Below are 25583 nucleotides of genomic sequence, written 5' to 3' on the forward strand. Positions count from 1 at the left end.
TTTTTGCAATGTTAGTGTGTTTCAAATACAACATGGATCTTGCATCTAACTGTTAGATGGAGGGGGAGGCTGTGTTAGGGTTGCCAACTTTCTACGCACACAGAACTGAACACCCTTGCCCCACCCCTGCCCTGCTTCTCCTCTGAGGCCCCTGCCCCACCACTTTTCTGAGGCCCCACCCCCTCACTTCCCCTCCTCCCCCCTGTCGCTGGCTCTCCCCACCCTCACTCACTCGCTCATTTTCCCTGGGCTGCGGGGGGTGGGGGTGTGTGAGGGCTCTGGCTGGGGGTGCAAGCTGTGGTGTCGGGCCAGAGATGAGGGATTTGAGGTTCAGGAGGGGGCTCTGGGCTGGGGCTGAGGTGCTTGCAGTGCAGGAGGGGGCTCTGGGCTGGGGCACAGGATTGGTGCATGGGGTGTGTGTGTCAGGGGTGCAGACTCTGGGCGGCGCTTACCTCAGGTGGCTCCCGGAAGCAGCAGCATGTCCCCACTCTGGCTCCTACACAGAGGCGCAGCCAGGCAGCCAGGCACCCCCATCCGGAGGCGCCATCCCTGCAGCTCCCATTGGCTGCGGTTCCCAGCCAACGGGAGCTGCAGAGGCTGCACTTGGGGTGTGGGCAGCGCACGGAGCCCCCTGGCTGCCCCTACATGTTGGAGCTGGAGGGGGGACATGCTGCTGCTTCCGGGAGCCGCATGGAGCCACGGTAGGTAGGGAGCCTGCTTTAGCCCTGCTGCGCCACTGACCGGACTTTTAACGGCCCAATCAGTGGTGCTGATCGGAGCCACCAGGGTCCCTTTTTGACAGGGCATTCCGGTCAAAAACTGGACACCTGGCAATCCTAGGCTGTATGTGTCTAAAATCCACCCGATAGCTGTCTCCATGTTTGGCTGATTACTTTTCTTTTATGATCTAGAAACACTACAAGGCTAGTCTCATGGCATTTCCCCATTTACTTTCTCACATTTGGTTGTAGTAAGAATATAGCAAGTAGTACTCAACATGTATCTTTTCTTATAGTATCATAGCTAATGATTTTGGCATAACGCTTGGCTGAGGGCTACTGATGAGGCTGAATTGGTGCAGGTAACCAATGGAGCTGCATCACCACCTCTGGTCTTACACAAATCAGGGCCCAGTTCTACTCCACTAACTTCAGTAAGCACAGAATCCAGTACTGAGGGATATGACAACACTGGGGTTTTTTAACCAGCCTTATACAACATTTTTTCTACCACCTAATGAAACTGAATTGGGTCAATTTGGGCAGATTTATCGGAAAAGCTTAAGGGGGAAGATAGCATGTTCTAACTATTACAGCTTCACAAGTTTTTGCCTTAAGCAAAAGCTCATGATGGAATTCTCCCTCTTTCACTGTACTGTAACCTTCACAAAGTAATAATGCTCCAGAGAATTGGGAAAAGTTTTGCAATGCAAAAGTATTCACTTTCTCTATAAAAAGGGCAAGATCCGCAATCTGGTGTTAGCCAGAGTAACTCCCCTGAAGGAAATGAACCTATGCCAGTTTTCACCAGCTGAGAGTCTGGCCCAAAGTGTCTAAATGAAAATAATCTGTTTCTCTTTGCCTGATGTTTGCTACCGATGGAATGCAATTTGCCTTAGAGGCATTATGAAAAGTAGCTATGAAACATATGGCGTAGGTGTAGCTGCTTTTGTAAGCTAACTGTCTCAGCTGGATTCCTCCATAACTAATACACCAGAAGGGTTTAGTCTACACATTTCCAACTAACAATCTGGAATACTCCTTTCTGAAGTATATTTGCAGTTAAGGAAGGCACCGAAAAGCTTTTCTGAACCAACTTAAAGCAATTTTTAAACATATATGACTTTTAAGCTTGTGCCCTAATTTTTCTGCTGCTTTAAATGTCAAATGATTGAGTTCTGGGATTAACAATCATTTATGCCCCCCGGTGCAAAACTATTGACTTCAGTGGAGTTACAGCAGAGTTCAGTTTAACCTAATGTTTACAATGTGTGTGTAAATATCAGAAACTGCTATTTAACTAACGCAGCACTGCGTATAACTAGAGCATGAGTAGAAAGGAGATTTTAATCTTTTAAAACAAAGAGAACGCCCATGCTGTATTGGTCATGTCTCTTATCTGAGAAGGAAAAAAAATCACCTTGGAAGGGGCAATCTAATGTAAGCAAAACAGATAGACAGGTAATATTTATATACAAAGGTGCACTTATTCCAGCATCAGTCAGACTTCTTTTGCAAATTGAGCTTGCAAATTCAATGGGACTACTCATGCATGTGTGCAGGACTGTACAGTGCTGTTTGTTTCTATTTTTCTAAACCCATTACTAACTGCTTGAGCTAAAATGCTGAAGTGCTTGCAAAAGGAGCCTGAAAATGAAATAATAATATAGGTTCCATTTGTGAACATTTTACTCACATTGAATAGTACCTTACTCTAGAACTAGTCTCATTGACTTCAGTTAGACTATTGGTGGAGTAAGGCAGTATTCACCAAGAGTATCAGAATCTGTCCCAATATAAAGTAGTATAGGGTTACATTTTTCAAAAGTGCCTAATTGAATTAGGAACTTAAGTCCCATCTTCAAAAATGACCTAGGCATTTAGTAGCCTCAAGCTAATAGAGTGCCTAAATCACTTTTGAAAATGGGACTAAGGGTATGTCTACACTACCCGCCGGATCAGTGGGCAGCGATCGATCCAGCGGAGATCGATCTATTGCGTCGAGTCTAGACGTGATAAATTGACCCCTGAGCGCTCTCCTGTCAACTCCTGTACTCCACCACCATGAGAGGCGCAGGCAGAGTCGACGGGGAAGCGGCAGCAGTCGACTCACCATAGTGAAGACACCGTGGTGAATAGGTCTAAGTATGTCAACTTCAGCTACATTATTCACGTAGCTGAAGTTGCGTAATTTAGATCGTTCCCCCCACCTAGTGTAGACCAGGGCTTAGACTCCTAAATCTCAGGCGCTGAGGTGTTTTTGAAAATTTTGCCTCTCAATCTTTGTATCCTGAAGAATCTCAACACACTTAATCTGAACTATGAACTACATATAAGGCTCACTTCTTCATTAACCACCTCTGGAAGGAACTGTAGTAACTAACAACTACCACACATCGGTTTAGAACAGGAAATCAAGAATTTATGTAGGCAGAATACCTGAGAGAGAACTTCTCTGGCTGGAATTTGGCCAGGATTCCAAGGATTCCATCCCTATTTTTAAGCTGTTGCCAGCGGGGGAGTGAGGTGGGAGGAAGTTTTCTTTCATGGTCTCTGTGTGTATATAATGTCTTCTGCAGTTTCCACGATATGCTATGCATCCGATGAAGTGAGCTGTAGCTCACGAAAGCTCATGCTCAAATAAACTGGTTAGTCTCTAAGGTGCCACAAGTACTCCTTTTCTTTTTACGAATACAGACTAACACGGCTGTTACTCTGAAACCCATCCCTATTTTTGTAATTGCCGTGGAGTTTTTAATGACCACAAGTGGTCAGAACATTTGTTTCACACTATATCTGAAAGGCAACAGCTGGGGCAAAAGCTAAGTGCAAACTCATTCAAAGAGAAGAGTGATGCATACTGAATTGCCAACATCACGAGTGGGTCCTGCAGGCATCAACGGGGAAAGGACGGATGAATACAGCAACCTCTGATTCTGGCTCTGAGAACTATTTTCAGCCTCTGAGATCTGCCCATGATAGAACAAGGCAACATCATTCCTCTAGCAGAAAGTCCTCTGTGGCCTGTTGCGGGTCAGACACTGGCTTTTTTCAAAGGGTAGCCAGGAACTCCATTTAGATGAGTCATCGTGAGGGTCTGTGTATCTTTCACAGTTCCTGAAGGCTACTGCAGGAACCGTTTCCTGCAAGGTTTCTGTGTATGCTACTTCTTTCTGTGTTACGAGGAACAGATTGCTCTGATTGTACCCCTTTGCAGATAACTACGAAATTGATAGTAATTAAACCCATTTGCAGGATTTCTCCTAATTCTTCTTGAATGTGATGGTTTTCGAGTACGCAGACCCATTCATTTCAATCAGACTCACTGCCCTACTAAAAGAAAATCAGATTCATAAGAGGGTAGCTCTTAGAGCTTATAGAATTCAATGAGACAAATAAAAAGGGCTCCTAAATTATATTCAAAGTTAAAACGCAACACATTGTTACTATGCTAATATGAGTGGCAGCATTTCCTAATACGGTTGATAGGAGGTGTTGTACCCAGAAACGTTAAGCCAATTAACATCGAAGTTGACAACAGAACTCTCACTGGATTTAATGGGAGCAAGATTGGACCTTTCACCATTAATAAACTAACTCATACATTTTTTTTATAGTGAAAAAGCAACATTTTAGTCCACTTACAATGTACAGCACATGCAGGAAACTTTTACGGTATTCTTCTCTATCTAACCTCAATCGTGGTGCTGCATGGTGAAATTCACCCCTGTGAAGAGGGCTAACACTCTTGAGCTCTATTTTGAGAACTTACAATAGAATATTGGACCTGTGTTGGCTCTCTGTACAGGGTGCATTTGATCCTGTGTGCACTGGTTAGAGATTGCCAGTTTTCAGAGATGGCTACATTTTAGTAGTTGGTGACATGACACCGGTATATACAGGGTGTGATCTTATAGCCTGGAGACTTCAATGGGTTTTCCATATGTGGGACAGTTGCAGGAGGGTTTTTTCTCAGTTATGGGATAAGACCATAATTTGCAATCAGTCTGGAAAGTCTGTTGAGGTCTTTGGAATGCTAGAATGAACTGTGTTAATGTTTCTCTTTTTAGAAGAGTTAATTTACAGCATTTGATTCTACAACTCTGCAACAGTAAAACTATGGTATTTTCTGAAATGATAAAATAAACATCCATTGTATTTTGTCCTTTTAGTTATATGCAGAAAGCACAATATATTTAATCTACACCAGTGGATCCCAGACTTGTTCCGCCACTTGTGTAGGGAAAGCCCCTGGTGCGCCGGGGTGGTTTGTTTACCTGCCGCATCTGCAGGTTCGGCCGACCGCGGCTCCTAGTGGCCGCAGTTCGCTGCTCCAGGCCAATGGGGGCTGTGGGAAGTGGCGGCCAGTATGTCCCTCGGCCCGCGCCACTTCTAGCAGCTCCCATTGGCCTGGAGCAGCGAACCGCGGCCGCTGGGAGCCACGATCGGCCAAACCTGCGGACGCAGCAGGTAAACAAACTGGCCCGGCCTGGCCGGGGCTTTCCCTGCACAAGCAGCAGAACAAGTTTGGGAACCACTGATCTACACCAATGATATAAAAACCAGCTAATGGGCATAGTGTACTGTAACCCCACTCATTTATGCTCAAATAAATTTGTTAGTCTCTAAGGTGCCACATGTCCTCCTTTTCTTTTTTGCAGATACAGACTAACATGGCTCCTACTCTGAAACCTGTAACACCACTGTAAGTGTAAAAACTGTTCAGGTTAATGGAAAATATTTGCAGTGACTAGAATGGGGTGAAAAATGTGTGGTAAGTTGTGCTGGACCAGAGGCACAGATAATGCAGTTTGAGGTGGGTGGGCAGGCAGGCGGAAGAGATACCTAAAAGCCCCAAAATATAATCACAGTTAATTACAATGCCTACAAGTGAAAGAACTAGGCCCTTTTCATGATAAAAACTTAAACATTTTGATGAATGTATGTCCTATTTATTATAAAAAGCCCACGTAGCGTTATACAAGGTTACTTATTATCTTCTGTCTCATTTTAAACACTCTGTAATGATCAACATTGATATTATTTAATGAGTCAATGAAGTTTCATTAGTAAAGCATCATTTCAAAGGACTAAAAAAACCCAATCTTCAAGAAATTTAATTTATCAGTAACTAACATGGTGCACACCATTATACACAGATTTTGGTTTCCAGCTGTGCAAAAACTTCTTCCAATGAAAAATGCTTGAGTGGAAGTTAATGGGAAAGGTTAATAAGAGCTGATTAAGAGCTGTGCCACAAAAGAAGTGAATATTGCCTTTATTTAAATCTGATTGCAATGTCCATGCCTTTCAGTCAGCCTGTCATTTATTGGTTCTACCGGAGAGGGTTTTTCTTTGGAAGTTTAATAAGCAGAAATGGGAAAAAAGAAACCTGGAGAGCTAGTCACAGTTATGTACTGTAAATACCTGCCAATGCCTGAGTTTGATTGCACAATCAAGTCTAAAGTCTATTCCATACACATATTTTATTAAAATAAAAACTAAATTGACTTTAATGAGGGTTTTGTCTGAGCAAGGACAGCAGTACTGGGCCCTGTAAGGGCCTCCTTACTAAAGCCTTTCTGCACGCAGTTCCCTCCCCCATGATTGCTCACGCAAATCAGGTGTGTTTCTAATTAGCTTCTCAAGTGTGCAATCATTTGGTACATATACAAATCTGTTGTTATGAATATATACTTGCAAATTATGGAAATGCAAATAAGGAAGCCCTTTGAAAATTTGGCCCATCATGTATATTCTTATAGAGCTGCACATCTTCTGTAGACTTTCATGTAGACTATGTCTGTTGACCTATTCACTTGCGTGGTTATGCTTCACTAGAGAGGAACACCCACAACTCATTATTGCAAAATCTATTTTCAGGTGGCTTGAATTTTATATTTGTTTCTTATAGGCCAGTCATTTATTATGCTTGTAAATTAATGTATGGTTGGTTCATGTACATAATGATGAGACTTTGGGGGGACAAGTCAGCTAAAAACCCACTACAGGAATGATATGGTTTTGCCACTAATTCACTGAAGAATCTCCCAACACATATTTTTAGTCCCTTGGTAGATTAATGGTTAATAAGCCACACTGGGTTCAGTATTAACCATACACAGTCGCTATACATGTGACTCACAATACACGTGTTGTGAATGTGCTGGTGTTAACAGGAATCCATTGCTGGATGATTAACTACAGAAAAGGAACTAGGTAATTCGGCACATTTGAAAATCCCTCTTGGGGGCCTATCTGTTTGTTTAGGTGTCTAAGTGCTGAATCATGTGATTAACTGTTACTCTATGCTGTACTTATAAGAGCAAAGATTTATTATGTATCCAGTAGTATTTTATTTCAGGATTCATTGGACGGATTGGCAGATGCTCGCTTTTGCACTGACAGTTACTGTCAAAGGATAGATTGTTATGTAGACTCTCTTACTATCTTATTTACATTAATAGAATAAATATGTTGGCAATTCATTTTGAATGTAGTTAGTTATTCTGACCCTGGTCTGCAGTAATGGTTAGAAAGTTGTTTTAAAAAATAATAATAAAATATGATAATGAGACAGTAGTTTTAGAAATAAGTTACCAGTTACCTTTGATACATTTTATGGGCAGCCTTCATTATTCGCAATACTTTAATTTCTTTTCTATTATTAATTAGTGGTTCTAGATGTTCATCTGGAAGCAAACCCCGCCCCCTCCCCAAAAAGCCAAACATCCCAAAAAAGAAGCAAAGTGAACAAATGTGGGAGGAAATTTTCCTGAAGAGGGAACAAGTCTGGGCTGTGCTATAAACACACTTTGCATTTTGTTTAAAATTGCCCATGAATTTCTCAGTGTTTATTACAGAAATTAAAGCACAGGTTAAAATCGGTGCAAAAAATTAACTTTGGCGTAACTATATAGGGGATGGGAAGATAGAAAAAAAGCAACAAATAGAGAAAAGTAAGTGTACTTCTCACCAGGCTCTCCATGCTGGAAGGAGATGGTGGCTCAGTATCTTGGACATCCCAGGTTACCATACCACCTCTCCTACTGGAACAGGCCCGGAAGCGGAATAGGTGGAAGAGATGAAGGTACCATCTGCTCACACTTCTTCCTCCACCCGGTCAACTCCAGAAGAAGAGAGGTGGTGGCTCAGTTACCTGCGTGGCCCAGGTTACCAAGCCACTATTGGTCCTTCTGGAGCAGGGACCGGGGACTTCCAGTACTTCTTTTTTTAGGGAGTAGAGCACCGACATATGCTTGTGCAAGTGTATGTGTGTACGTGTGTGAATATTCCACTACATTACCTTCCTTTAACAGGCAGCCTTGCATTTACACTTAGACTAATTTATTACTAACATAAACACTGCTACCTAGTGTAATGTATTGGATTTTCTTAACGTAATCAGTATTTTTTTGTACTTGAGTGGTCTCAAATTTAGGTAAATCAGCTAGGGCTTGAGCCTCAATGCCTGATTCTTATCGCCCTCCTAGCAGCGTTCATAATGAGTAACCCTGTTGAATTTACACCGCTGAGGTTAGAATCAGGCCCCAGGTTTCTAGCCAGGATTCATTTACTTACTTGTCTTTTTAATTATTTTAAATCTATCTACCTAAGGCTTTAGGTGCCCTAACTCATCATTAATAATTGTAGCACTGGACTGAATGTCTCTCTTGATGATGGACATGGAATAAACAGGGCCCATAAAAATTAAGACAGATTTAAAAACACAGCCAACCAACCCCCCACCCACTACAGAATTTGAGGGTTTCTAAAACAACTAGCCTGGCTAATCTCTGAGAAATATTACTGAATAATTTGGTTTCAGGCATCTTCTTTATTGCTCATGTTGCATTTGAGCAGTACAAAAGAATGCTCCCCATTCAACCAGGCACATAACAACTGACCTGATCGGGCAGGAACTGTTGAGTCCCCTGTGGGACCAGGAAAAAAAAAAGCCATGTAGAAACATCCTTCCTTGCAGGAGAAGGAAAGAGACTCAGAAAGAAAGATTAGATGCTCCCTGCTCTCAGGGACTGGGAATTCCTCCTCTCAGTAGGCCAATAGAAGATAGTGCTATGGATTTATACGGTGGTTGTGATTAAAGATCAGCATCTGCCACCATTCAGTACCATGTGAGATGCCATCATTTCTCCCTATACTTAGAACAGGAAATAAGTTCATTTATCTCACGTATTACGGGTAGTATCTAAAGGTGGATGTTTGAATGCTGACCACTCCCTTCAAAGACATTAAAACACTTTCAAAGGCCATATTGACACTAATGAAAAAGGTATGTTTTAACAAATTAGATAATGTTAATGAACATGTGTATTCATGAACTCATGTGTGTTAACACACGCATGTTAAAATCCTAGTGTAGATGAGGCACATTGTAGTTTTAACACGTTAGCTGGGCATGGTAAACCCCAGGGCTACTGCATGTTAAAACTACAACCGGCCTTGTCTACACTAGGATGGTAAATGTGATAGTTAACACACTAGCTCAGGGATTCTCAATCTTTTTCTTTCTGAGCCTCCCCGCCCCCCCCCCCCGCAACCCCCGCTACAAAAACTCCACAGTCAAGCTGTGCCAGACAACCTGTTTTTTCTGCATAAAAAAGCCAGGGCCGGCATTAGGGGGTAGCAGGCTGGGCAATTGCCTGGGGCCCCATGCAAAAGGGGCCCCCCCGCGAAGATAAGTTGCTCAGGCTTCAGCTTCAGCCCCAAGTAGCAGGGCCCTGGGCTGCAGGCCTGCGTGGCAGGGCTTTGAGTTTCTGCCCTGGGCCCAAGCGAGTCTAACAGTGGTCAGGCTTGGCGGACTCCCTGAAACCGGCTCCTGGCTCCCCAGGGGGCCCCAGACCCCTGGTTGAGAACCACTGCACTAGCTAACATGTTAAAAATGCACCTTTTCCCTTAGTGTAGACATGGCCAAAGTGTTTAGTAATTACATCCTCACAATCCCCCATGGGAGAGAAGGAAGTATTATTATTCCCATTTCACAACTGGAGAGTCTAAGGCTCAGGGAGACTAAGGGACTTAGGGAACAGCCCCACTTTGAGCTGGCAGAGGGGAGGGGAATTCCCAGCTTGAGGAGACATACCCATGCTGGCTCTGATTGAACTAATGCGCTATAAATAGCAGCATAGTCTCAGCTCGAGGAACCAGCTGTCCTGAGTCCATGCCTAGCATCTTGGATGGGTACATACTTAGGGTGGCTAGCCCTGCTGGCCTTGACTACACTCTATTTTTAGCACTCTTATTCGGTCAGAGCTAGCATGGGTCTGTCTTCTTGATCTGGGAATTAGGGGCAGAGTTAGGGACAGAGTTCAGAACAGAACCATGTCTTGTCCTCCCCATCCTTCTTCTCCAGCACACAGCTGCTGCTGCTGCCCCCACGATGAGAATGGTTTTCATCCCATTCACAAAAGCATGATGCTACTTAAGCACAAGTGGCCAGAATAATTTGAAGCAGAACATTATTCCTTTTAGTTGGCTACTTTAATGCAGTGAAGTATATCAGCACTTTCAAACATTACATATGACAGCGGAGAGGCTGCATCTCCCTGAATTCCCTGCTCCTCTCCTTTGCAGCATCTTACCTTCGTAAAGCGGTTCTACTAAAGACTCTTTTATCAAGGGAAGGTTTATGGAGCTTGTAGAGCTTGGGTTCTTTCCTCCCCCAATAAAGTATTTTGTTCTCACAACTAAGAAATGTGTTAAACCTGCTTTCAATTAGCCTCACTGCTGTGAAAACCAGATCAGACCTGGGCGGGGGAGGATTCCCTAGCTGAGCAGGAAAGAAAGAACAGGAGCATAATTCAAAAGGAAGAGACTAAATAAAAGCCTATGGAAAGAGGCTTACCCTACATTAGGGAGAAGAGCCATTGTCTAGACCTCAATGGCTGGTAGGTTTAAAGCCTTGAGCAAAACATCTCCTGTGTGCACTCAGTGGGAGGTGCTGCTGCTAATCAGCAGAAGTAGAGGGGATGGCTCATTGGAGAACAGCACTTGCCTTGGTGCTTTGCTCTGCTGGTCAGATTTAAATGTTGACTCAGGTTCAGAGATGGGGAGCAGTCTAACTCTCTTTTCCAGCCCATGGAAGGGGTAAAGGCATATTGCTTCCCTTGCTAGCAGTGAGAGCTGGGCCGGGGTAAGCAACTTGCTCATGATCACTCAGGACAGACTGGGAACAGGAGCCAGGTCTTGTGCTGTAACCACAGGACCATCTTCCTTCCATCCTAAGCACAGCTCTATTGTAAATCTCAACAGAGTGATGGATCCTATGCCATATGAGTGGAAAACTATTACGCGGGGTGTGGGGGAGGGAAAGGATTTGGCCACATGGCTTTGTCCACCTCCTGCCACACTGTTTGGCGGAGCCAAACTATAAAAGGCTGTAGCTGTGGAGACTCCGGTGTGTATTTGACTGGGGCGCAGGACTTAGGGTCGGAGGTGGGAGGTGCTGCTAATCAGCAGAAGTAGAGGGGATGCTGTTAGTGGATGGCTCATTGGAGGACAGCACTTGCCATGGTGGGGTGCTCTGCTCATCAGCTGTAAACATTGACTCAGGTTCAGAGATTGGGAGCAGTTTAACTCTCCTCTCAGTGGGGAGTCACCCCACTGCCATCATCCCCATGCAGCCACCAATTCTCTAGTGTGTCCCACCCCTTTTTGCGCCACTCTTGAGGGGCAAAGGGACCAGAAAGCAGCTACATCCTGCCAGCGGAGAATTTCATCCACTTTGGGAGAACTTTCATCACCAGGCCCCCCACCCAGGCCTGAAGTTGGGGATATGTCATGGGGCAGGGAGCAGTGCTAGTGGAGAAGGTTGTACTCTGGCCACCACTAGCTGGCATATGGGCTATAGTCTGTTGTGGGCTGTTCCTAGATGGCTTAGATAAGAGCAGACGCTCAGCTATGCTAACCTATGCTTGGGTTAGAGCTGACACAGCTCTGCCCTCAGAATCTAGGTCGCTCTGACAGCTCTTTCTTGGCTGCACTGAGTAGAAATTCAGCACAGCTCAGAACCTTGCTCTTAGTTTGAAGGAGAATGTGCAAAAATGAAGCTAAAGGAGAAATCCAAATTTTAGTTATAAAAATGTGATGAAAGCAAATGGCTTTGCATTCAAGAATCTGCCTGGAACCTACACACAAGGAACCTGTCCCTACCCATCTGCCCTGCACACGGGCCAGAAGGTAGAAGCACAGGGATTGTTCTGCCTTTTCTCTCCTGACAGTGCCTGGTTGCCCCCAAAGAAGGTAGGAAGCAGTAAGGGGGAGGCAGCAATGAAGACATGGCAAAAATGAAGCTAAACATCAATTAACTTTAATTAGATTTCTAGCATTGAAATTTCAGACTCTATCGTGGCCCTAAGTGCTTCAGTAAAAAAGGTCGGAAACCAGGAGGCAATGCACACAAAAGGGACAATATTAAATAGGATTTGCATATTGTCTTCCCAGTGATGCCAACATGTCAGGTTAGCAGCAAGAAGTAATTGATTTAAACTGCAGACAGGGAGATTTAGGTCAGATATTCGGAAAAACTTTCTAACTCTGAGGACAGTTAAGCACGGGAATTGGTTACTTTAGGAGGTTGTGGAATCTCCATCATCAGTGGTTTTTAAGAACAGGTTAAACAAACACCTCTCGGGGATGGTCGAGGTTTACTTGATCCTGCCACAGCATGGGGGACTAGACTAAATGACCTCTCAAGGTCCCGTCCAGCCCTACATTTCTGTGATTCTATAACATGGTAACATCTTATTTGACATGCGACTGCACAGCAGTTAGCTGTTAAAACAAATACAATCTGAAATAGTGCGTTCAGCAGCAGCTCTGTTCAACTGTTGGATAAACTTGCTCCAAAAAACCCCAACTCAAGCCTCTTTTATCCCTACTTGTCTGGCTTATATACATGCTAATAAAGGCATGTATTAAATTAAAAATTAATCCCCCCCTCGTTTACACAAAATGGAATCCAGAGGAGGCAAACGTGACAGTCTTTTCACAGCCAAGGCTCACAGTGGCACCTGGGGAAACGTGCACCTTTACTTTCAGTTTCATAATAGAGCTTTGAGCTCATGAGAGATAAATGAGAGTCATCACGTAAATGAGACACCTGTTCCTAATAATTAGTGGTTACAGAGCATTTTTCATCTTCAAAGTGTTTTCCACATGCTCATTATCCCCACCTCTGAGAGTGCTGTAGGTCGCTATCCCCCTTTCTGAAGATGGAGAAAGGATAAGAGCATTTCAGGAAGCCACCCGAAGCCCGCAGATGATCGGGGGAGGCTTTGAAGTCTGTGTTGACTTCAACATAGCAGAGTTGCCTTCCCTGATTACAGAGATCCAGGTGGTCTCCCTAAGGCCTGCTGGATCCTGCAGTTCCACTCCAGCACCAGCCCAGCAGAACTGGGCAACTCTGTTGGGCTGGATCTTCAGTCAGACCTCAGGGGACATGTCTGCCCTTTGGATAACTGAGCATTGCAGTTAAATGCGAGTCAAATAATTAAGCGCTGACTGCACAAGAATAAGGAATAGCTGTTCATTTTCCCAACTGCACTGGGAAAAAAAGTAAAGCACCTGGGGCTCAGCAATACACAACTGGCACAGCCTTCTGAGCTGCGCTAGTTCCAGAAGGATGTGGCTGAGGGCTCTACATCAAACCAGCTTATTCAAAGAAAAGCTGGCTTGAAAAAGGGGGCAAACTTTCTTCTCACCAAGGCCTGCTCTTTGGGAGCACCTTGCAGAACTGGTATTAGTCTTCCCGGCTGCAAGCCCTTGATACAGAGGCATCTTCCATGGTCCAGCAGCTGCAGAGGTTAATTTTACCTGCATCAAGTCCCAAAGGAAGTGACATTGCTTATAACACACTCGCCAACAAGCTCAATCCCAGCTTGTGACTACAGCTTTAGGAATTTACTTTTCTCTTTGTCACTTGGTTCTCTTTTGGTCATAGTATGCATTTTTAAAGCGACTATATCTGCTTTATTGGCTGCTACATGCCTAGATGACTAGGGCAGTTGCAGATGACCTAATTATAGATAACACTGTGGAAGTTTCTTGACCTGGACAGAGACACTGCGAGTTTAGGATTTCACTGCAATGTAAATATACTATGCCTGAGCTAGCAACTCTCAAAGTGTCTTATAAAGCCTCACCCTGTGAGATAGGTAATATTATTATTCCTGTCTCATAGGTGGTAGAACTGAGACACAATAAAGTTTGGTGACTTGCTCAGGTCACACGCCAAGTCAGTGGGAGGGCAAGGATAGGATCCTGGAGTCCTGATTTCCCATCCACTTCACTTAGTCCCCATTAGACTCCACTCCTTCCTCCCCAAAAAGTCAGACCATAAAATTACTGTTTTCTAAGGTTTAAAATACATACAAGTTTAATGGGCTGGGCAGGCCTGAGTTACTACTTCAGCATTCTGAAATCCTAATTGTTTTTTAAATATAGCAACAATAAAACAGTTACCCAGTGTCTTTTGTGCCTATTACTCAAAGTGATGTACACACGATATGCAAACAGAAAAGTAGCAACACAATTAACTAGACAGCAGTTGATTGACTGATAGCAGATATTTAAAAACTAAATCCAGAGTTTAGGAGAAATAGACCTTGTTGGGGTTGTAATACTCCATAAATGTGGTGATATTAGGCCTGTATCGTGAAATATGCCCTGGTGAAAAGGCATAACACATCGGTGCATCTTTTGGCCTGAAGTCAATGGCAAAACTCCCATTGATTTCCACGTTGCAGGACCAGCCATTTAGGGCCAGCAAAGTTAATGGGAGTTTTGCCATTGACTTGAATGAGAGTAGGATCAAGTCCCTTGGCAGCTTTGGAGATGGAGTTCCTCCAGCCTGGATGACAGCTTCTGTCTCATCTTTTTACAAGGGGACAGGGCAAATGTCTCCTCATGCAAAGCCAGCTCTGCACTCTTTTCTGGGAGCCAGCACCAGTGTTGCTGGTAGCCTTGTGCAGTCCCAGTGCTCAGAGGAGCGCAAGGATACGCTCCTGCCTTACATATGCACAAAGAAGGGATGGAAGAGCCTTGTATCCTCTCCTTGCAAACATATGCACCCACATTTTGAAGGGCACAATACACCCCTTACTGTTCACAAAGATTACAGGGAGAAGGAAGAAATGACTGTCAGCCTGCAAGCAGAAAGCAAGGTGCACACTAGATCAACATGTACAGGTTGTTAGCTTAGGACAAAGCTACAAGAGCAGAAATATTCTGCTGTGTTTAAGCAAAGTAAATATGTTCACCCCAAATACCATTGCGTAATGGTTTGGTGTATAATCTAGTTGCGAGTGGCAATGAAAAAAACCACTCTCCATGCGATGGAACAAAAAACTCTTTTTTTAAAACAGACTATAAAATGAGACTAAAAATAAATATCTAGAGATTGTAAAACAAATTCAAACAGAGATTTTTTATTTTGCAGTTTATTAACGTTGTGCATATTTTTTTTAAAAAAAGAACATTAAAATGAACGTTAAGGGAAACTTACCCCATAGACTAGTTCACCCACCATGCCATTCCATATCTTAGACTCAGGGTCCCTAGCTCCGTATTTCCCATCTCCAACAATTGACAGTTTGTATTTTATTCCAACATGTTTTGCTATTTCATAAGCTAAGTCTACACAATATCCTTCATATCTCTCATTCCCTTCTAGTTGTTCATGGTTTTTCTTATACATTACATAGGGCGATTCCTTTGAAACAAAAGCAAAGATCAAAAGTCTATGAATATAACACATGCCTTTAAATTATGCAAAACGAGAGCTGTTATTAGCATTATTTTATGTTATTGGCAAATATCAACAATATTTCCTGGGCTGCTCTTATATAATAATTGGAAAGATTTCCAAGTCAGCTTCACATAAACATTAAAGGCTTCCTGGCAAGACAGAATAGTTTAGTTTAAAAATCCTTAGAAGCGCACCTGAAATTCATCAGTGGCCAGATCCTGCAAACAAATATGCAATTTGCTTTAATCACAGGAGTATTCCCACTAAGGCAATGGGGCTACTCACATGAGTAAAGTTACAGTCTTTTTTCAGGATCAGGCCTGAATCTCCAGTAGATCAAAGATAAGCACACTATAATAATGCAGTATGCAGCTTATAAAGCAGTGATATACCCGATCCTGCTCCCATTGAAGTCAATGGCAAAATCCCCACTTATTTAAATGGTGCAGGATCATGATGATGCTAGGATTTTCAAAGAAGCTGGAGGCATTTAGGTGCCCGTAGACTTCTTTGAAAATCCCAGCTGAAAGGCTGAGTGTGTCTCAGTAAATTATAGTCAGGTAAAATACGATCCTTCTCGCAATGTCATGAAACTGACTCATGCTCAGGACAATTGTAACAGGCACCAAGGGCACAAATAATACTGTATTACAGACCATATAAGCAATAGGCTTTAGAACTGACACGGATAACAGTTGACTATGAGATACAAGAAGAGCGTTATTCTCCACAAGCTTTGGATGTCTTTACATATTTTCAAAGCATTTCCAATTCACTGTGGGACAGATTGTGCCATCCTTACTCAATCAACAGGAGCTGTGCCTGAGTGAGGGCTGCAAGATTTGGTCCTACAGCAGAAAGGGCCAGATCCTGCAATCACGTATATACATAAGTAACTTTACTCACGTGAGGAGTTCCACTGAGTTCAAGTAACTGAGAAGAAGGAAAGCACAATGTTGAGAACAGTGGGACTCCTCCCGTGAGTAAATTTACTCATGTGTGTAAGTGTTGGCAGGATCAAGCCCTCCGTACATCCCTGGAGGTTGCTGAACTTCTCAGTCACTTGAAGTCACACAGCATTCAACACTGGGCCTTCCAATAAATCTCACAATACACGTGTCTTACCACCCAAGCACATACTGACTAAGAACATGCAACTTACCAGGATGGTAGTGACTACTATTGTTCTATTCTCCACAGATGAAGTATCATTAGACACTTGCTGGTCTAGTGCTGGCACAAATCTTTCATATTCATTCCAGTAACCAGCCTACAAAAGCAGAGAGTGTTACCTAGTTACATATTTTTATAATGATTTTGGTGCATAAAACTGATGCTTAAATAGAGCTGCCCTTTTTATTTTTAAAAAGTGATTTTTTACTTAGATTTATTCAAGATACAAACAAATGAATATTGATCTAAAAGTTTTTCTAGGACCCCATAAGTATCTCATCAGCTATTAGCAAGGTCATGGGACACTTTCTTGCCAACATCGGGCCGTGGGAACCTTTTGCTGAATTTTTACATAGTGCCATCGCTGAGGGTGTAGCATGGAAATAGATAGGCAAAAACTATGTGAAAGTAATGTATGGTTCCTTATATATATATATATATATATATATTATTACATAATATAGCTTATCAGAATACCCATGGAATAATTCCTGCATTTCTGTAACCAGGGAATACAATATAGGACAAGAAAATAATTGCAGAATTTTGAATGAACTAGTTTTTATTTGCAGCCCTAACTGTCTCACTTGAACTCTGCCCTTAATCAGTCTCAACCTGGTCTATTCCTGGCACACTAAATCTCTAACCCACTGCAAACAGCTACTATTTAAAGTAAACCAACCCCTTTCAAACAAAACAAAACAAAAATATAAGCTGCTACAAGTATAGGTCAGGTAAAGGCAGGGGATAAAAATAACACAGCTCCTATGTCCTGGAGGGGCAATATTTAGTTTTGGTTCAGTGACAAAGTTCAAGACCTGATGTCATGTAGCTCTAGGGTTACATACACAGGCTAAGGAGCTGGGATTCTTGTTATACAGAAGCATCCATTTCTAGAGTAAGGGTACAATTTTCAAAAGTGCCTAAATGATTTAGGTGCATAAGCCCCATTGACTTGCAATGAGATTCAAGGCCTAAGTGCATCAGAGTCAGATTTTCAAAGGTAGGTAGGTGCCTGAAGATGCGAATAGGCTCCTACTGGAATTTTTAATGTTAGGTGCCTAATTCTAATTGAAATCAATGGGATTTAGGTACCTAACCTGCTTAGGCCCTTTTGAAAATTCCACTAGGCACCTATTTGCATCTCTAGGTACCTAAATATTTTTGTAAATCTGGCCCCCAGACACTTTTGCAAATGGGACATAGGCTACTAATTCACTTAGGCACTTCTGAATATTTTATCTTAGGACATGAGATAATCGTCCTTTGAACATCCTGATTAAAAACCAAATGCTGTTTTACACTGTTTTTAAGAGGTTTTTAAAATATATGTGTTCCAAATTCTTTATTGCTCTGAGGCCTATAATGGAAAGGAAGGAGGAGATGAAAAGGAATTTAGGAGAGAGGACTGGGCAAAGGGTCTCAGGACACCATTGTAGGAGGAAATCAGAGTTGAGATGTGGCAGGGTAGGTACCTCAGATGTGAAGCCAAGGCGTTTGCTGTAGGAAGGTATTCAAGGAGTGAAGGGATTCAAGGGCCGGGGGGGGAGGGATGGGGGGAAGGTTCAGAATAACAAGGGCAGAATGGAACTACATTCCTATAAAATTTCATAACTAAAGAATTAGGGAAGAGGAGAGATAAATGTAGTAGGAGGGGGATTTATCAGGTTTTATGTCTTCACAACAGTTGTATGACATTGCTTATTTTCATGACTTTGTGGCGATACATATTTTTTAAGAAGCCCAAGGAGAATATATATTTTGAGAACTTACCTTCCGTGATCCAGTAGCTTTCGTTTCATACACATCAATTGTGTAATTTGTTCTGCGTCCATAGGTGTCAAACTGGATATTTCCAGTCATTCCTTGGACTTGTACCTTAAACAGGGAAATAGTAAAACAGTTACATAGAACATTATTTCTATTTTTCCCCCTCTTTTATGTCCTGAAGGAATTTACTATCTCTGTGATCATTTCCATTAATACCTGTGCCCTGTCCAGCGTCCAATAGGGCCATTTACATTCTGTCTACCTAAAATTCCCCAGCCCTCCCAGTTTCAGCTGTAAACATTATTATTCTTCACTGCCTATAAGCTGATGCAGAGCTGCCACCTTCCATTGCAAGGAAGGCTGTATTTCAGTGCTGAGTGAATCCTGCATATGTATTATATACAAGGTCCAATTCTGCCATGTTTATTCACACTTGGTGAAATTCACTCCTTTTCAATGGGCCAACACAGGGTGCATGTACCACTGAAGTGCCACATAAACCCTCACAATTAGGGTGCAAGTGATACATACTGCAGGGCCAGATCCTGATATTCTTACACGGAGTAGCACCTTATTCCACAATTTAGATCTGATGTAGTCAATATGATTGAAGGTATCAGACTCCAGCCCCATTAGAGGAAGAGTGGCAGAATTATGTCTATACCTTGTAAAGAGATTGAGCTTTGTCTAGATGGATGATGTTATATAAATGTAAGTCGTTACCATTACTTACTCACAGTAATAATTTTGAAGTAAGTATGAAGTACTTTGTTTCAAAGGAAAAAAAAAATCTTTCTTGTTCCCCTAGTATTAAAGGAGGAGATACTTCAATTCATCACTTATCAATCTTGACAAGCTAAGACAGTAGAGGTAACTGTCAGAAACTTCAGTAAGGATAATTTATGTTAAATTTTAGGAAAAGTTTATAGCGGTAATAAGAGTTGGGTGATAGAACAATCTGCTAAGGAGGCTGTGGAATCATAGTCACTCGAGATGTTCAAAGCTGGTCACTGATCTGCCAAGGATGGTTTTGAGATGATGCGATCGATCTTGTCATGATGCACAGGGATGGATCACATAATACAGTAAAATCTCTTTGCCCCAGATTTATTCGGTGGGCCAAATTCAGAGGTGATGTATAAAGAGTGTAAATTATGTGTCTGTAGTGGATGTGAGTCAATGTTAGAGTAATTTGATTGGACTGGAAGAAGATCCTTGACTTTCTTAGGTTCTGCTCAACTCATTATGATTCCAAACTTTATTGAACTTTTATTGCAAACATAGAAACCATAGAAGCCCTGATTCACCCATCCAGGCCTATTCAGCATGAGCTTAACTTCAGGCATATGCTAATTCCATTGGTTTAAATGGGACTTAAGCATGTGCTTAAAGTTAATGTCATGTGCTTAAAGTCATGGAGGATAGGTCCATCAATGGCTATTAGCCAAGATAGTCAGGGAACGCAATCCCATGCTTTGGGTGACCTTAAACCTCTCACTACCAGAAGATCGGACTGAATGACAGAGGATGGATTATGCAATAACTGCCCTGTTCTGTTCATTCCCTCTAAAGTATCTGGCACTGGCCACTGTCAGAAGACCATAAACTCGGCTAGATGGGCCATTGGTCTGAGCCAGTATGGCCATTCTCAGTGTTCTATGTTCTTTCCTGAATCAGGGCCAGAGTAAATCCATTTCAAGTTTAGGAAAACATTAAGGTTTATGTTTGCTCAAAATGTTGATAATCCATCTGCTGAGGATACATCTAATCCATAAGGATTAAATAGGCTCTGGTGTCACTTTCTCAGTAGCAAGGAGCTATGGTCTGTGTTTGTAGAACAATATGTCTGGAGGGAAGGTAATCAGAGTAGCTACTGTGCACTTGATCCCCACTAACTTCAGATTTGTTTGTTGGTTTTTTTACTTATACGGGAAGGGAGGGTGCCCAGCACTTTGCAGGATCAGGCCTTGTTACAGGTAGGAGAAAGAGAAACAAGAAAGCTGGGTGCTTCTGTGATCAGAGGAATGTGGAGGCAATCACAAATGAAGTGACCTTAGTATCCATGAATCTATGATTATTTATAACACATAAACTTTAAGGCCGGATGGGACTATTGTGGTCATCTAGTTTGACCTCCTGCACATCGCAGGCAGCAGAACCTCACCTCTCCTGTAATAGACCTGTAACGTCTGGCTGAGTTACTGAATTCATGATTTAAAGACTTACAGTTACAGAGAATCCACTATTTATTCTAGTTTATACCAACAAGAGACCCATGCCCCATGCTGCAGAGGAAGGTGAAAACCCCCCAGCGTCTCTGCCAATTTGACGTGGCGGGCCATTCCTTCCCAACCCCAAATACTGTGATTGGTTGAACCCTGAGCTTGTTGGCAAGACCCACCAGCCGGACCCCTGGGAAAGAATTCTCTGTACTAACTCAGAGCCCTCCCCATCTAGTGTTCCATCTCCAGCCACTGGGGACTTTTGCTACTAGCAGTTGCAGATGGGCCAAACGTTATCATACGCAGTGTCTTCATATCACCCACTCCATAAATTTATCAAGCTCAGTCTTGAAGCCATTTAGGGTTTTTTGCCCCCACTGCTCCCCTTGGGAGGCTGTTCCAGAACTTCACTCCTCTGATGGTTGGAAAGCTTCATTTAATTTGAAGCCTAAACTTGTTGATGGCCAGTTTATAGCCATTTGTTCTTGTGTCCATATTGGCACTTAACTGCTCTCCCTCTCTGGTATTTGTCCCTCTGATGTATTTATATAAAGCAATCATATCTCCTCTCAGCCTTTGTTTGCTTAGGCTAAACAAGCCAAGCTCCTTGAGTCTCCTCTCGTATGGTAGGTTTTCCATTCCTCCGATCATCCTAGTAGCCCTTCTCTGCATCTGTTCCAGTCTGAATTCATCTGTCTTAAACATGAGAGATCAGAATTGCACACAGTATTCCAGATGAGGTCTCACCAGGGCCTTGTATAATGGCAATAACACTTCCTTATTTCTACTGGATATACCTTGCCTGATGCATTCTAGGATTGCATTAGCCTTTTTATGGCTGCATCACATTGGCAGCTCATAGTCACCCTGTGATTAAAACATCCAGGTCTTTCTCCTCGTCTGTTGCTTCCAACTGATGACAATGCATTTTGCATTATTCAATTTCATCCCATTTCTATTACTCCAGTTTTCAAGGTTATTCAGATCTTCTATGATATTCCGGTCCTCCTCTGTATTGGCAATACCATCCAACTTTGTGTCATCTGCAAATTTTATTAGCACACTCCCACTTTTTGAATATTAAATAAGATTGGTACCAAGACCAGTCCCTGAGGAACTCCACGAGTAACCTCCCTCCAGCCTGACATTTCACTTTTCAATATGACCCATTGTAGTCTCCCCTTTAACCAGTTTCTTATCCACCCTTCACTTCTCATCTTAATCCCCATCTTCTACAATTTAACTAATAATTTCTCATGTGGAACTGTGCTTTACTGAAATCCAGATAGATTAGATCTACTGCACTTTGTCTAAAAAATCAGTTATCTTCACAAAGAAAGAGATCCAGTTGGTCTGGCACGATCTGCATTTTGTAAAACCATGTTGTATTTTCTCCCAATTACCTTTTACCTCTATGCCTTAACCACTTTCTCTTTCAAAATTTGTTCCAAGACCTTGCATACAATTGAGGTCAAACTATCGGGCCTGTAGTTTCCCAGATCACTCCCCCCCCCCCCCAACCCTTTCTTAAAAATAGGTACTCTATGAGCAATTCTCCAGTCATAGGGTATGAACTCCAAGTTTACGGATTCATTAAAAATCCTTGCTGTTGGGCTTGCAATTTCATGTGCCAGTTCCTTTAATGTTCAGGTCAGTTGTTGTCCACTTATCGGACACTTTAGGTTCAAATTCAGGGGAGGAAATACAGACTTGAATAGTTTTTCAAAGATATAAGGATGCAGAATCAGGTAATACCAATCTGCCTTTTGTTGGCAAGGCGACTGCAGTTTGACATTGAGTCTGATGCTTAGATCAGTTATTTGTAGGGCGCTTGGATTGGTTGTTTGCAGGATTTCTTGTACTGAATATTCTTTTTTTTTTTTTTTTAGGTGTTCCATGGCTGATGTAGGTAGAAAATATTATTAATTGGAAGTCATAACTTCCTGAAGCAAAGGTACAAGACCACCATCTAAACAGGAAAAAGAACATATTTCACGGTGTGGGTTCTGGTAGGAATCAGGGACGTGTGATGATCTTGCACTGAGTGGGTACTGAGTGGGGCTGTTGAGATAGACGGATAAACCTCTTCAACTTATGTTAGAATGTTTAAATGTAATGGGCTGAAATCACCCTGATGTAATTCAATATCCTGTGCCTGCCTCAATCATGAAATTGGCTCTGTATCTTATGAATCTTTTATTAAAGTGGCAGCCTTTTACCAACCAACATTTGGATATTTTTACCTCTCTCAAGCAGGGTGTGTCTTGTTGCACTGTTTGTGTTCCAGTTCGAGCCCTGTGGATGTAAGCACTTTGGGATCTCTTTTGCAGGGTTTAGGTATCATTTCTAATTAAGTTCTAACTGACACTACAAATCTTTTAACTGTTATGAAGGTTGAAATTAATTAACTTATCTTCAAAAGTGTGTAATGCTACATTAATGACCCTACAGTTAGGGCATTTGTTAGGGAACTGACACAGTGATATAAGAAGTGTTCTGACAGGGAGAGACTGAACCATGTCTCTCATTCTATGAGAGAGGGAATTACCCTTTTGATCTGATGCTTCCAATTTGGCAAATTTGAAAAAGCAATAATTAAGCCAAGTGAATGAAGATTAATCTAGGGGTCCTTTTTATATCATGCGGCCTTAATTCCAATCTTACTCACTTCAGTCTTACACCAGTGTAACTTCATTGAAACCAGTGCTGTTATTCCTGATTTCTACTGGTCCAAGTCTGAGCAAAATCAGATCCTATGTATCTGGTAGGTTTTCATTCACTTCTATGCCCCCAAATCAGTTCAATACAAAAGGGAAAGAATGACAAACAAAACCACAGGGATTTGATCAATACTAGATCTGATGCAATAACTAATGGTTAGCACTATGGATTGGCCAAACAGGCAGTAATCAAGTTGGAAATAGGGTTATGTTAGGGTTCAGAGAGCAGGTGTGAGGCAGGATGCAGGGCTAAGGTTCAGGCTGATGCAGAAATCCTGCAATCTGTTAACATAGTCGATCATACTGTTTGTGCAACTTTTAGAAAAAAAACAGAAGCTGGTTTTTGACTGGTGTGATATATAGATAAACATACACAGGTACATATGCTCATAATATATATGTGGTTTACAATACACCGCCTGAGGATAAACTGTTCACCCAGTTCTGTTTTATTTTGGGCCACATTTTTCACCTCAAAATAGGTCAGCCTATATCCTAGCCTCAGAATATGTTCGCAAAGCTTTTAACACCACCATTTGCAGAGATGCTAGTATACAGTACAGTGGGCACTGTGTCACATTGGCTAGCTATTACAGTTGATGCCCAGTTGTCGCGTTTTAATTCCTATGAACGCTGAATTCTAGAAGACAAATTTTTGGCCATGGGGAAGAGGGCACGTGTGTAACACACTGAACATGTCGCCATGGCCCTTAATTGGATGGGATGTCAGACCACTCTCGTGTTTGTCATTACCCTATTTACTGGCCTAGGTACAGGATAGTAATTGTGAGCTTCAGCACCAAGGCCTTGTGCTTACGGAGTAGAAGGATGTGGGTTCTGCTCCATTTGGCACAGACAGAGTCCTTACAAGTGCATTTGTTGCAAAGCTGCCCATGCAGATTTACAGGTAGCTTTTGAAAGTTGCTTCCTTCATTGTGCCCTTGAAAAATGGTGCTCAGGAGATACTCAGCCTTTGTTGTTGTTTTAAAGACATATGTTGTAAAAATGCGATACTCCTGTTCAATAGGTTAGGTACGTTTGCCCTTACCATTTTCAGTGCTCTTTCTATATCGATTCCTTGGCTCCAGGGCACTGCAGGGTTTGCTAGGCAGTCTCCAGCACTACCTCTCCTGGAAACATCAACACGCTGTCTTCGGAGGTAGCGGAAAGCCTCTGCTATGACTAGTATTGCATCATGGGTCAGGGCAGATGTATACTAAAATTGATGCAAATAAAATAATTGTGACAAACTGCACTCTGGAAATTGCCTCAGGTTTATAAAGGTCAATTATTTCTCCCCCATTAAAATGTTTTTAGAGCAGCAACAATTTCACCCCCAGCCATATGTCACATGTCATTTAACAATTACATATATTTCAAGTAAGAAATTTAAAATGTTATGATTTTCTACAGTATATAGAAAAATAGTTTATAGTTCTGTAAAGTACTGACTAGATTTAATTGGAGAGCTGCCTATCTAAAGCAGGTTGATGAAGAAGACCTATAATGCAATGCTAGGCCATGTTGTAACCAACTGCAACTTACAACTCATATTTGAGTTTTGCTTGGATTTTTTTTTAAAATGAGCTAACCAACTCAAAGAGCTAGGAGTAATTTAAAATTAACATTAATTGTTTCTGTCTGGCCCATGTTTCTGATTAGCTAGGATCCATGACCAGCCACAAATTGGTTTACTTTTCTTACCAAAAAACCCAGCCCCAAAACAACCTCACCCTCACTACTTCCTTATATTGTACAAAACTACAATCATTACTTAGGTTATAAATCTGATATCATGCCCTATTCATAAGCAACAAATGTCTTTATGAGACGTGTCTGTATTTTTTCATATTCATTGATTCATATGAAAACTGTACTTCGCTAGAGACTGGCCCAACCTCTGGACACCGAGCTATTAATTTCTGGCTAAGCACTCCTGACGAGCATAGGATTTAGACTACATTGTGTGCACAGGATCAGCATTACATTTAAATGCTGTATATAGAGTTCCACTGTAATCTTGAAAAACTGAATCTTGCAAACATCTGTAGGACCTCATTTTGACGCTGCTGCATCATTAGATCCCATCCTATCTCTAGAGTATTTGTATGTAAATGAGTGAGAAATATTTGACTTCCAAAAAGAATCTAGTGCATGTATGCACATTCCGGAATGCTCACCTGTCTCCTGGTACTTAGCAAACCTTACTTAC

General features: G+C 42.2%; 1 protein-coding gene across 6 annotated transcripts in view; it reads right to left on the reverse strand.

The window, feature by feature from the left end:
• The window catches only part of GRIA3 (glutamate ionotropic receptor AMPA type subunit 3), a 220481-nt gene that overhangs the window by 75688 nt on the left and 119210 nt on the right, over positions 1 to 25583 (reverse strand). For all 6 annotated transcript variants that reach the window (XR_006283713.1, XM_037909102.2, XM_037909101.2 and 3 more), the window contains exons 7-10: positions 24420 to 24587; positions 18433 to 18537; positions 16649 to 16756; positions 15244 to 15450 (exon numbers count right to left, since the gene is read on the reverse strand). Coding sequence is in view for 5 of the 6 variants with exons in the window: in XM_037909102.2 (XP_037765030.1) it covers positions 15244 to 15450; positions 16649 to 16756; positions 18433 to 18537; positions 24420 to 24587 (588 nt within the window). In the remaining variant the exon portion in view is untranslated. The remainder of the gene's footprint in view (positions 1 to 15243; positions 15451 to 16648; positions 16757 to 18432; positions 18538 to 24419; positions 24588 to 25583) is intronic.

Source organism: Chelonia mydas, chromosome 9, assembly GCF_015237465.2.
Source record: "Chelonia mydas isolate rCheMyd1 chromosome 9, rCheMyd1.pri.v2, whole genome shotgun sequence".
NCBI lineage: Eukaryota > Metazoa > Chordata > Testudines > Cheloniidae > Chelonia > Chelonia mydas.